The sequence below is a fragment of the Leptonychotes weddellii genome, chromosome 6, assembly GCF_054177405.1.
Source record: "Leptonychotes weddellii isolate Sample4059 chromosome 6, ASM5417740v2, whole genome shotgun sequence".
In the NCBI taxonomy this organism is placed as follows: Eukaryota; Metazoa; Chordata; class Mammalia; order Carnivora; family Phocidae; genus Leptonychotes; species Leptonychotes weddellii.
Genome location: NC_138374.1, coordinates 27,614,253 through 27,628,035, shown reverse-complemented (window position 1 = coordinate 27,628,035; position 13,783 = coordinate 27,614,253). Strand labels below are relative to the sequence as shown.

The following is a 13,783-nucleotide window of genomic DNA, read 5'->3' as shown; positions in this document are numbered from 1 at the left end:
GGATCGAGTCCCACATTGGGCTCCCTGCTCAGCAGGGTGTCTCTTCTCCCTCTGCCTCTCTCTCTCTCTCTGTCTCTCATGAATGAATAAATAAAATCTTTAAAAAAAAAAAAATCTTTTTTTTTTTTTAAAGATTTTATTTTTTATTTATTTATTTGACAGAGAGAGACACAGCGAGAGAGGAAACACAAGCAGGGGGAGTGGGGGAGGGAGAAGCAGGCTTCTGCTGAGTAGGGAGCCTGATGCGGGGCTCGATCCCAGGACCCTGGGACCATGACCTGAGCTGAAGGCAGATACTTAACGACTGAGCCATCCAGGTGCCCCTAAAAATAAAATCTTAAAAAAGAAAAAAAGAAACTTTTAAAAAGCAAGCAAGCAGGCTATCATAGGACAACTTCCATTTTTGTACTGTCCTATCAGAGAAGATAAATGGTGGTGATTCTAATTTTGACAAACATGTTCCCATGAACACGTTTCTCTTTTTTTTTTTAAGATTTTATTTACTTATTTATTTGAGAGAGAGAGTATGAGAGAGCACAAGTGGGGGAGAGGGAGAAGCAGACACCCTGCTGAGCAGGGAGCCCAATGTGGGACTCGATCCCAGGATCCTGGGATCATGACCTGAGCCGAAGGCAGATGCTTAACTGACTGAACCACCCAGGCGCCCCTCCCATGAACACATTTCTGAAATATCTGTAAAATATGGACAAAAGTTGATAAAGAGCTAAATGCAATGTGGTATCCCTAATGGGATCCTGAAAGAGAAAAAGAACGGTACTGGAAAATCTAATGAAATCCGAATTAAGTCTGGAGTTTGGTTTATAGTAACGTTCCAGCGTTAATTTCTTAGTTTCGGTAAATGTACTGTAGTTATGTAAGAATTTAAGATTAGGAGAAACTGAGTAACTTTCTGCACGATCTTTGTAACTTTTCCATAAGTCTAAAAAACAATGATAGCATTTGAGAGAGAAGCCAAGTGAAATGTTGGCTTTTTTCAAAATACATGGTCTTTGTAGGAAAATCAGAAAATAAGGGTAAACAACAATGAACAAATAAAAATCCCCTATAATTTCTTTCTTTATTTTTTTTTTAAAGATTTTATTTATTTATCTGACAGAGAGAGACACAGCGAGAGCAGGAACACAAGCCGGGGGAGTGGGAGAGGGAGAAGCAGGCTTCCCGCTAAGCAGGGAGCCCGATGTGGGGCTTGATCCCAGGACCCTGGGATCGTGACCTGAGCTGAAGGCAGACACTTAACGACTGAGCCACCCAGGCGCCCCAATCCCCTATAATTTCTTGACCCAGAGATAATTACTGCCAACTTCCAGAATTTTTTTTCTCTGCAGATAGGTAGATAAGAAGATAGAATTTCAGAAAATAAAGGTGAAGTCACATTATAATACTGGCTCCTGTCTCTGTCCTTTTCTGTCTCTTGACATCAGGATTAGCTTTCCATGCCAATAAAATAGATCTTTTAATTGCTATTTCTTATCCCTTAGATTATTAACTGATCCCATGCTCTTGGGCATTTATACCATTTTCACTGTTATAAACAATATTGCAGTGTATTAGTTGAAACTAAGTGTTTCGTGCATATCCATGGTTGTTTCTTTAGTTCCTACAAATGGAATTGCTCAGTCAGAGGGCCTGTTCACTTTTAAGCCTTTCTGAAAAACTGGCCCAGGATCCAGCCCCATAGCCTGGCTCTGAACTTTCCTCAAATCTGAGGCATCTTCTTCTTCTTCTGTATCCTTACTAACGGGAAGGGCAAAAAATGGGAGGTTTTGGTTTTAATTTGCATTTTTTATTTTTTTTTTAAATTTTTTATTTTTTATTTTTTTTTTTAAAGATTTTATTTATTTATTTGACAGAGAGACACAGTGAGAACAGGATCACAAGCAGGGGGAGGGGGAGAGGGAGAAACAGGCTTCCCGCGGAGCAGGGAGCCCGATGCGGGGCTCGATCCCAGGACCCTGGGATCATGACCTGAGCCGAAGGCAGACGCTTAACGACTGAGCCACCCAGGCGCCCCTTAAAGTTGCATTTTTTAAATGACCAGAGAGATTTCCATTTTCTGTATTTTGCCCCCTTACATTCCTACTTTTGGAAATACCCTATTTGTATAATTTTCCATTAATGTGTTACTTATTTTTGTATCGATTTATGGGAGTACTATATCAGCAGGTCTCCCTTCAGAGGCAGACCAGGATGCCTTGGTCTTTCCCTCACTGATCTTATTTTTCCTGCCGCAGATCCTAAATCTGACCCAGGCTCTGAAAGACAACAAGAGTCCCCTGCACCTTGTCCAGATGCCACCCGTGATTGTCGAGACGGCCCGTTCCCACCAGCGGTCTTCTAGCGAGTCCTACACACAGAGCTTTCAGAGTCGGAAGCCCTTCTTTTCGTGGTGGTAGCCCAAGAGGCAGACAAAGACATGTTGTTTGAGACTTGGGCTGGGAGGAAGCCTGGGGAGTGGGTTGCAGGAAAAGCCAGAGAAGCCGGTGGAGAGCAGTGCCCTTAAGAGCCCTTCTTCTCTGCTTGCCACCCCCTCAGCGCTTTCCCAAGCACAGGGAGAAGCACAATCGGAGGGACAGTATGTGCTGTTGGGCACTTCAAAGTGCTAGGGAGGGCTGGAGCCTCCATGTGAGTGAGTAGTCCAGAAGCCCCGGAAGGAGCATCTCCCAGCATCCCGTGGGGCAGGCTGGGAAATCCCCTTCCCTCCCTGACACCCTGCTCTGTGGCAATTCCTCATTATATTCTGCATCAGAAAACGAACATACAAATATGAATTTAAATATTAGTAGCAAAACCCAGGCAGAATCCCAGATCCTCTCAGGTCAGAAACCTCTGATCCAGACCTAAATTTGCATGGACCCAGACACTCAGGTGCCTCATAGTTCCTTACTCCCGTGGACCAATGCGGCTGGGTGATTCAGAGAGCCACTGGGTGACTCACCAGTTGGGACAGACAGAAGCCACACCTTTCCTTTGGGTTTTTGCCAAATTTTCTTCCATTTCTCCCACCAGTACAATAGGCTGACTAAAAGCCTCCCAACCCAGTTCTCATGGTCGGGACACTTTTGCTCCGGAACTCTCAGTGGTTCTGCATATGATCATAGAGATTGGCTCTGCTCTCTGCCCTGCTAAGGATGCAGGCTCCCTAGTCCAGGCTTGCAGTTTACCTGCCATTCAGGCAAAAGCAGGAGGGAGGAAGTGGCCTCCCCAGCATGCAGAAGCAATCCATCTGGCCGAAGTGCATGCTGGGAGCTGTAATTTGTTTGTGGGTAAACTTATCCCAGCCTTGCTTCCTGAGTCCTGGTGATAAACTCCCCCTGGTCCTCTGATTTGTTCTGTTGTTAGCTATTTTTTTTCTCAACACTTTTGACTTAGGGTTTCAGTTCTGGGTTCTGGAGTGGGTCTCAGTGAGGTGCATCTCAGCTCATGAGAGGACAGGATATTAGGTCCCTGGACTTCTCTGTGTGCCACCACCTGCTGCTTGGTGGAGGTAACGGGACTCGTGTTCTCTTCCTAGTTGGCAGCTTCCCTTTGCTCCCTGACCTCTTGTTCCAGGCCAGTTTTTCCCTGGCTTCTTGAGAAGGGCAGGGCCCAGAGGAGAAAGGCCTTTAAACTGTCCCCCAGTGCCTGCCCAGCTCAGTGTGCATCTTCCTGCTTCCATGTGTCTTTCCCCTCAGCTGTCCCCCTTGCCAGGTGTCCGAGCCCTTTCTACACCAAAGCAAAGAATGGCCTCAGGAGGGAGGGAAGAGGGTGCCATCTGTGGCTAAGGGCAGTTCTGCGCTACTGGACACTTCAAGATTCTGGCACCCTGCGATTGGTCAATCAGCCTTGGAAAGAAACTATCTTGAAGGTTTGAAAAACAACCAAAGAAAGGGAGCGAGGACTATGGCTGCGTGCCCTCCGCTTGCCCAGCTCCCGCTGCCCAGGAGGAAGAGCAGAGCTGTGCAGTCCTCTTGTCAGCTGGGCCAAGCTGGTCCCTTTGCATTCCAGCCCCCAGGAGCCAGTATGTGCTGGGGTTCCCTCCAGCTGACAGGAAGAGTCTCTGGGAGCTGGATATGCATGCCCTGTGGACAAAGACACAGCTCTTAGCCCTGACAATCTCATTCGGCCACCCTGGAATCTGCCCTGGGGGACCATGTTTTCGACAGTGCCTGCACCCAGACTGCAGGAGCAGCAGGGCTCCCAGAGGCCAGAGAGGACCCAGGTGTGTCTAGCTCTCCAAAGACCTCTCTACACAGACCTGTTGGTAAAGCTTCCCACCTGGGTGTTGAAAGAGCCCAAGCAGTCTTAGAGGAAGCTGCTTGCTTCCCCCAGCCAACTAGATCTGCACATTGCCCTCATCCAGACCAGCTCTCTCATGAGAAGGAAATTGGGTCCAGCGTACAAGGGGGCTGGTCCCAGTCCTGGCAGGCAAGAATGTGGGGCATCCTTTCTTGGCATGTCTCCATTCTCCTTGAAGTCTGTACTCAGGTTGCCTTGAATGTGGACTTGGGGAGAGCTGGGGGCCCAAATTGCCAAGGCAGGCTTCTGGGCAGCACTCACGGGACAGCCCAGCCCTCTGCCAGCCCCAGGCCCTGTCCCCGTGTCAGGGAGGTGAGGCCCGGCTGGGAGAGTGCTGCTGCCTATGTTGTTCTTCCAACGCACTGTAGAACTTGTATGTAATGTATTTAAATCAATGCAAATGTATGAATAACAAGTCCAATTCTGATCTTTTTTGTCTAGTGATCTTGGGTGAAAGGAAGACAAGGTAGAATGCAATTTTAAGGACAGAGGACTATGTGTTTCCATGGAGTTGCTGAGATAGGGCTCCTGAGTTATACGGGTCCTCACTTCCAAAGTCCCAGTGCTTAATATTTTCATTAACTCAGTTGACACCAAAACGTGACCTGAACCTACACTGTTATGAATTGAAGCTATTTGTAACCATCATGTTTTCCTCTTAGTGTGTATATTTGTTGCAGAAATATTAATGTTTTGTTATGAGATACTTCCCCAGTAGGGATTATGCAGTATTTGCACTGACTACTTCCTAAAAGCGGAAAAAATTCTGAATAACAAAGTCATCTAGCCCAAAGGGTTTGGGATGAGGAATGTGGACTCAGCGTCTCTTCTTGGCTACAAGAGGGCAACCCTTTATGTGTGTACATGGTAGCCTGCCTGAAGCACTTTGAACCCTGGGTCCTTTAAGTGGGGGGTGATCGGGCAGATAGGATTCCTGGGGAGTGGAGCTGAATGCTAATGAGCACATAATATGCTATTGAGGTGAAGCCAGCAGAGTAATCAAAAATCCTCACCTTAAAGGTTTTTAGGCTAGGAAACCTCAGGTCATGCTGGAGGCTTAAGAATGATTGGTCCAGCTGTTGACCCACCTCAGGATGGTTGGCCCATGGGGATAAAGAAACCAGCTGCAGGGCTGGCAGACAGTACGTTGACTGCAGGCTCACTGCTCACTGTGCAAGGCCGACTGGAAGAGCCTTTCCCCTTCTAGAACTGGCCAGAGTCCAGGAGCCCTCTCTCTCCTGTGGATCAGGACTGCCCTAAAGAGATGCTTCCATCTCCTAATCGGACAGTCTCTGGAAAAGGAGGCTTGGGCACAGGGAACTAGGGGACTGGGGGTGCTCACAGGGAAAAGGAGGCCTGTCCTATTTTCTCCTTCCTGGAGTAAGCGCAACCCTTCATCCCCTGGCTCCAGAGTGTCCATTTGGGGACCCTCCCTTTCTGCGACAGACACACTGTTGTTGATGTGAATGTTTTTATTTTGCCCCTTAAACCACGGTTTCCTTGTGCTAGCCTGACAGGGGCAGGGGTGTGGGCAGGTCGCCGGGCCACGGGTTACAGGAGCAGCAGGAGGGTTAGGAGCAGGAGTGGTGAGATGCTCAATCTGAGTGCCCATCACTTGACTCTCGGGGGAATATCATGCAGCCCAGGTGTACTGTTAGATGGGAAGAGCTGAGGCGCTGTTTCTCCACCTTCTGGTGAGGAATGGGTCCCCCTAGAGCTCAGGGGACATTTCCAGTCCTGTTCTGAATGGAGCAGGCCAGTGGCAGTGGTCTTTCATTTACCCCTGTGGGGCTGTCTGCCTCAAGTCTCTCTTCCTTCTTCACCTCCTGGGCCCTTTGGCAAAAGTCCCTATGATTCCTGGGGAAGATACTGCCCCTTCCCTGGATCAGTGTCTGATCTGATGGAGGTAGCTTGTGGGGCCTGGCTTCTTCCAGTTCCGGCGGATCCTGGCACTTGTCCTCCTGGAGTTCAGATACTGATCGCCAGAAGCCGTCTCCGTGGCACCACTCTGTGGGTCGGCCAGTGGAGCGCAGGGCTCGGGGATTCTGCAGAGAACAAGTGTGTGGTAGGCCCACGTCAATAGGAAGAGCAGAATGGGGGCTAAAGAGATTGTGGTCATGATGAAGTATTAAAACACACTGTTCGGGGTAAAACGAGACCAGGGCTCGGGTCTCATCTGCCCTCTGAGAGCTAAAGACTAGGCAAAGCTTTCAGATTTCTTCTCTGTAAAGAGAGCTGGACTAGATCAGGGTGTGTGATACTCTGCATTTCTCCAGCTTCCTCATGCTGTCCTCATGGCAGTCATCATTAGTCCGCTGTGATACGAGACTCGAGGAACGGAGTATCCTCCTTAGCAAGGTGCTTTAAACAGGGACCGCAAGTCAACTGGAGTCAATCTGAGCAAGGGCCTGATTTGCTTCCCCTGGACCTGATGACTCGGGAGACCTGTTCAGGTCTAATGCTCTGACTGGGGGCCTCGAGAAGGCAGCGGGAAGAATAGAGCCCAGAGCATAACCCACAGTGATTGGCTGGGCCATGTGGTTCAGCTTGACGTCATGGGGCTCGCTGTTCCCAGGCTGTCAGTGACCTAGGCACAGGGGGATGACTAGGGAAAGTTTCAAGTTCCTCAACAATTTCCAAACCTCAATACCTCTACCGGACCTTCCTACGCTACAGTCTCTATAATCCCACAGGCGAGATTTTAACCAGGCTTACTTGTGATTCTTACCTGTTCTACGATAGGGAAACAAATTTTCTTCCTCCCAAACAACAGTCCCTCCCACCTGGCTGAGAATCACTGCAAAATTAGGACCCAGCACTCCTTCCCACGGAAGTTCACAGGGTCCAGTATGACTCCAGTAGTAACAGCAATCGTAGGCACTGCACAGACCTGACCACCCTCGTCGCACGTACTTTACAGTGGCGCCAGGTCCCTGCGCCAGGAAATGGTGGCGGGGGCACCGTTAGTGCTCACCTGCCCTCAGCCCTCCGGTTCCAGGGACCCACCTGAGCCGGCTGCAGTGGTGCAATGAGTGGCCCAGGGCTTGCGGCCGGGGGGGCCTCTTCCTGCGCAGCCTCCTCAAGGCCTCTGCCACACGGTGGTCTCCTGCACACTCCCAGATGATCTGTGCCCGCTCCTCGGCCAGTTGGTCCCCACTGCGCTGAAACAGACCCTGGATCTGCAGCAGCTCGGCGTCCTGGAAGATGTTGGCCGAGGCCTGCTTACGGCTCCGGGCCTCAGCCGGGGCCTGCCAAGGGGGCGGCTCACTCACCACAGAGGCTGGGGTGCCCATCCTGGGTGCTCTGGGGAAGGAAAGCATGGAGAGACATCAGCTTAGCAGGCCCTTCCCAAACCTGGGGTCCCGACCAATGCAAGGCTTCCGATGTTTCTATTCTCCAGGAGCCAATGTGCAGTTAAGTCTTGACTTAAAGTCACTCTAACTTCCAGGGCACCTGGGGGAAATAATATGAATAATGACAGTCAGACTTGATTATAAAGTGCTTATGTATGCAACACATGTAGTATCTCCCTGGAGAGTCACAGCAACCGGTGACGTAAGCATGGTTTATCCGCACCATACAGGTGAAGAAGTGCAACTCCGTGAAATGACCGTTGGCAGTCACAAAGCCTTGCGTAAGTGCAGAGGCGGGAGTAGAAGCCAGGTCCATCCGGCTGTAGAGCCCAGGCAGACCCCAGGATACCTAGGTCCCAAGGACAGTGCTGACAGCACCCACCGCACTGTGTGGTGCATTTAAATGTATCAGGCATGGCTCTAAGACTTGCAGTCACGTAACTGCGAGGCAGCCCTGTGGGGGGGTCGTGAATCCTCATTTCACAGGTGAAGACACTGAAGAACAGAATCCAGATCTCTCTGATGCTAAGTGAGGGGAGGTTATGGGGCGGCTACCTAGGCTGGAATCCCACTTCTAGCCACCTCCACCACTGCCTAGCTCAGCTGCCTCCTGTACCAATTCCTACTTCACAGAGTCGCAGTGAGCTCGATGTTCTGTTCTGCTTTCCCACCTGTAACACTGAGAACAGTCATCCCACCTATTTTCAAGACCCTGGAGACAGACCAAGTCCACATAGTTTAGCAAACACAGTATGAAATAGATCTAACTGCAGTCCAAAAGGCCATGGAGAGCAACACGGGCGAAGCTACAGGGTTAGAATATACGACCATGGGCAGAGGCTGAAATCTATAAGAAAGTTCAATAAAAGGAAGGCTCATGTCAATGCTCCCCCCCAATAGGAAAGGAAAATTAAACGATCTTCCTCAGTTCTAGAGAGTTCAATTTGAATAATAAAGAATAATAAAAGGAGGCTCACTCACCCTATCCTTGTCTCCAGTATAGCCTGAAAACGCTGTGACATTGGAAAGCAGAGTAGAGACAAGGAAGACCAAGGACCTTGGCATTACACAGAACTGGACTCAAGTCCCAGCCCTGCCACCTTCCTAGTGGTGACCCTAGGCAAGTTCCTCAACCTATCTGAGCCTCTCTGCTTAGCTGTGAAGTGGGGCTCATAACCACTTCTCAGGATTGCTGTAAGGATTGAGTGAGTCTAGGGTGGTATGGTATCAGGTACCAGGTAAGAGCCAAATAAATGTAAATTTGCACCCCCCCCCACCCCTTTTGGCCTCCTTGACTTTTTTTTTTTTCAAAGATTTTATTTATTTATTTGACAGAGACACAGCGAAAGAGGGAATACAAGCAGAGGGAGTGGGAGAGGGAGAAACAGGCCTCCCACAGAGCAGGGAGCCCGATGCGGGGCTCGATCCCAGGACCCTGGGATCATGACCTGAGCTGAAGGCAGATGCTTAACGACTGAGCCACCCAGGCGCCCCGGCCTCCTTCACTTTTGTACTTGGATCAGGGGTGTGATAGGATCTCTGTTCCTCTGTTCTGGCCTGAGCCAGCTGGAGGACTTGCCTGTGCTCCTTCCGCTCCTCAGCCCCAGGCCTGATGGCAAAGGCCAGGCTGCTACACCAGACCTCACCTCATTCCAGTGAGCTACGGAGATACTGGTCACCCAGAAACTAGCTTAAAAAGGGAATAAAAATTAAAATACATTTCAATACAAAATGTCCATGCTCATTGTAACCAACAAAATGGAAATCACATAAAGCATTCCCAGCTTCGCGGCCCTTACTCTCACCTGCCTTTGTTCTGAGAGTTTGAGACCTCTCTCCATCCCATTTAGACTCTGCAAATGTAACTGGCCCTCCCTCCTCCTCAACTCAATAGCCACCCTCCTTATTCCAGTAATTTTTTATTTTTATTTTTTTAAGGTTTTATTTATTTGCGAGAGAGAGAATGAGAGACAGAGAGCATGAGGGAGGAGGGTCAGAGGGAGAAGCAGACTCCCTGCTGAGCAGGGAGCCCGATGTGGGACTCGATCCCGGGACTCCAGGATCATGACCTGAGCCGAAGGCAGTCGCTTAACCAACTGAGCCACCCAGGCGCCCTCCAGTAATTTCCACACTCACCCTGTCCCAGTGTCTAGGCCTCCTCTCATAAGAACCCCACTCTCTTCAAAAGGTTTAATAAATAAACCTGTAGAAGACTTTCAGATAAACTAACTCCATAAAAATTGTGCTTATTATCTGGAAATGGGAATTTAAAATCTCTCTCTCCTTAGGCACTATTACGGAATCCAGTTAAAAACCTAGTATGTGTGGTAATTAACTCCCCTGAGCTGGATGATAAAAACATACTGTGACCAGAAAACAATAGTCAGCAGGGAACACTTTGCAGGCTGATATAAAAGCTGACTCTGGGTCATTTACTCTGCATCAGGTGATAAGACAGTATGCATGCTATTTCATCAACACAATTCTAGGAATCAGGCGCGGTTACCCTCCTCCCAGCTCAGAGGAGCAAAGGAAGCTGAGACAGATTCAATGCCAGGGGCTCAGCCAAGGCCAGGACCTGGTGTGAGGGGCTCCAGCTGTGTCTGAAAACCTCGGCTGCCTTTACAGCCGAGCAGCTCAAATGCTGCTGCCCATCATTTTGGTGGGGGTATTTCACTATTCTCACCTAAGTCACCAAGGGGGAAACCTGCCGGTGCAAAAGGAAGAACCGTGACTAGCCCACACACAAGGCAGGGGCGGGGTTGTAGAATTTATTTTAGTTTTTTCATTAGCGTCAAAGCTGTTTACTGCATGACCCGCTGTTCTAGCCTTGAACCTGCGGCACTCTGAAGAGGAAGATCCCCCAGCTTCCACAAAACAAAGCTGGAACTGCAGCCCAACCCAGTGCACACAGTACTGGCTTATGAGTCAGAGCCCTAGGCATGCCACTCACTGGCTGAGGGGCCTCCGACACTTCACATCCGTGGGCCTCTGTTTCCCACTTCTATCTGTAAGAAGAACAGGTTGATGCTTATGGTCTCTGAGGGCGTGTGCAGAGTCAGTGATTCTCTGAAGAGGCTAGGTCTGTACGGAAGCGGTGACTGGGTTTGCTGGGCTGCCGAGGCCTAGATGCAACACGTGTGGACAGGTCTGGCTAATTAGGTGCCAGGAAATTCCCCAACCAGTAGTTCTTCTCCGCCCTCCTCAATCTTCCCTGGAGACAAGGCACTGTTTTGCTGGTGGGATGTGGGGCTTAAGGTCTGGAAGACAGAGAACTCACTGCTCTAAAGCACTCCAGTGACCTGGGCTGGCTACGGCCAAGCCTGGGGCACACTCCTAGGCTGGTCTGGGTGGTGGGAGAAGAGGTGGTATCGTTTCTCTCAGATTCAGGCAATCTTACCCTCCCTTCGGAGAGAACGGCAACTGGATTAAGTAGCGGCAGCTGTCTAAGGGATGGCTTGGAGCCCGACTTCCCAGATCCTCCCAGGCACCTCTGTGTGGCTACAAGGCCCTACAAGGCCCCACCTCCAGCCTCTAGCGTCTGCGTTAAAACACACCAACAAACCATCTGAGGGAGTCTAAGCCTCCAGCTTCAAACATACCCTGCGTGCACCTTGGGGCGGGGGGCCTTGGCACCTCCAGATTTTGAGGATCCTCACTCTTGGCTCTGCTTGGCACCCTGGGATTCAGCCAGCACTAAGACTGGGAATAAAAATCAGTGGATTTCACAGAGGATTACATGTAAACTTTGAGAAAATGAATCAGAACACTTTAATTATCAGAAGAAACTTTTTTTTTAAGATTTTATTTTTAAGTAATCTCTACACCCAATAAGGAGCTTGAACTTAGAACCAGAGATCAAGAGTAGCATGCTCCACCGACTGAGCCAGCCAGGCTCCCCAGAAGAAACGTCTCTTATCTCTTTCAATGTGTTATTTTCCCCCTAATTTCTTGAACAAGACCTGAATCCAAGAAAGTCAGTGTATACTTGAACAATGGTACTTTTTTAAACCGGAAAATGACACCACAGGGATATTAAAAGATTACAAATGGATCTTTCATTCCAGAGCTGACATGAAAGAATATAAACATGGGTCTGTGAGCAAATGAGTAAAAACTCATTGCAAAAAACTTCAGTTTGACACAAACTAGCTTAAAATGAACCCCCAAAGTAAATACCAAATGTGGAAAATGACAAAGTTCAACTTGTTTTGAAATAGGCAATAAATGAACTAGAGAACTCTAACAAAGAAGTATATTTAAAAAGTGACTCACCATGCAATGAACTTGTAATACATAAATACAGTGCACAACTGCGCATCCTTTGTAGTGTATGAAGCTCTGTTTAGACACAGCTATTCCGACTGTGGTCTCAGGGAGGCACACGTAACCACGAGAGGCAGAACACATCTGCGTGAGCTGGGCCACTTTCACACTCAGCTCCCCTACTTCAGATAACCCTGCTGATGGCAATAATCTGTAATCGGAGGCAAAGGGCCTCTTGGATAAAGAACTGGAGGCTCTGGCCCAAGGCCCAAATCAACACTTGTGGCCCTGGCCTGCTTCCCTGCCCCTGGACAGCAGCCCAAATCTGTGGCTCCTCCACTGGGAGGCCCAGTCCACTTGGCCGAGTGAGCCCCCCCCAGGCCTTCAGGACCTAGCCTCCACCAGGAGTGCCTGAGAGAACTGCATACACGTTAGTCTCCAAAGCTAATGTGGAAGCGGAGAAAGGAACTGGGCCCTACCCCCAGACCAATTCTCACATACGTCTGGAAAATAAACTCTAGATGTAGGAATAACTCTTTTCAAGAGTTCAAGAACCCTGAATTCTGGCTGTGCCTCTGAAAACTGGGTGACGTTCCTGTTTTCCCCTGCCTCATTTTGCTCATCATCAAAATAGTGAGAATAGTGAGAGTAAATAACCCGTAAGGGGATAAGGGAGATAAAAGTATATTAAAGCATCCATCCCAGTACATTGCAGCATGAATGAGTGATGTAAGGAAAAGGCTGTTTAACAACTAGGCAGTATAGAATCATTGTCATTTGCATGAAACTCCCTCAGAAGGGGCTTTCACTCTTGGGAAAAGAGGTTTAAAGGGAGATGGGTTCATGTGCGGATTTTTAAGCCACAGCTGCCACCAAGGCAGCTTGCTCCATGTCAAGCACAGAACGTCACTTTCAAATAGGTGATCTTTTTAATCCTCACCCCATGAAGAGGCACTACAGTTACAGGTTATACCCATTTTACAGATGAGAAAGCTGAGCTCAAAAAGGTTAAGTAACTTGCCCAAAGTCAAACAGGAGGTAGGTGGTGAGGCTGGATACACCCGGGTAGTGTGACCCCAGCACCCAGCCTCTCAGCCACTGTTATTTTTGTTCTGCCAGATGGCTGACGAGGTCTTCAGGGGAAGGAACGACCCAGGAGGCTCTGAAACCTCTCGGAGCCTGCTATCCGCTTCTGCGGGTTTCGGAAGGCGCAGGGATTGAAAGTCAGGTCTCCCAAGCCAGCCTCGGCGCGCTCAGCACTCCACGGCCCCGCGGGGAGTTAGAGCAATTACTCACCACGCTGAAGGGCAGCGCCCACAGACCTCAAATCGGGATGGGGCAGGTTAAGATGTGCCCACCCTAACCCCTTCACGGCCTTTCGAAAGGGCGGGCGTAGCTCTGCGCTTCCTGCTGCGAAGGTGCTCACCAGGACCAGGCGGTGTTCACCCACAGGACGAGAGCTTGGGAGGGGATATCCTGGCCCAGGTCGCAGGGTGACATCCCCAGCACAGGTCAGCCCCCGGGGCTCAGACGTGGCCGAAGCTTCACACAACGCCAGGCCCTAAGTGGACCTGCAGGCTCGGGTCCCAGCGGCACCCTGGCTCTGACGGCTCGCCCACCCGCCCGCTCCCACTGCAGCGCGAACCGGGCCTCCGATCTACGTACCTGGCTGCTCAAGGCGGGCCAGCTAGGTCACTGCCGCGACTCCCGGGAGAATGCGCTCCCCAGCCGGGAAAGAGCCAATCCACCGCCGAGCCTCGGTGAGAGCTCCGGCGAGAGCCTTCCAAAATCGAACGCGGAGACTCTGTGAGCCAATCATCAGCAACAGAGGGGCGAGGGGCGTGTCGAGGCTCCGCCCCCTTCCCTCC

General features: G+C 49.9%; 1 protein-coding gene across 3 annotated transcripts; it reads right to left on the bottom strand.

The window, feature by feature from the left end:
* Positions 1-5,750: 5,750 nt before the first annotated feature.
* Positions 5,751-13,736, bottom strand: AVPI1 (arginine vasopressin induced 1). 3 transcript variants are annotated; one of them, XM_006738300.3, is made up of 3 exons: positions 13,581-13,736; positions 7,303-7,599; positions 5,751-6,341 (listed from the first exon to the last, which is right to left on the bottom strand). In XM_006738300.3, exons 2-3 carry the CDS (start codon positions 7,587-7,589, stop codon positions 6,182-6,184), a joined length of 447 nt encoding a protein of 148 aa, XP_006738363.1. In that variant the 5' UTR covers positions 7,590-7,599; positions 13,581-13,736; the 3' UTR covers positions 5,751-6,181. The 3 variants fall into 3 exon arrangements, with proteins under 3 accessions (XP_006738363.1, XP_006738362.1, XP_081679832.1); XM_006738299.3 differs by lacking the exon at positions 13,581-13,736 and adding an exon at positions 13,212-13,514; XM_081823706.1 differs by lacking the exon at positions 13,581-13,736 and adding an exon at positions 11,925-13,132.
* Positions 13,737-13,783: the final 47 nt, after the last annotated feature.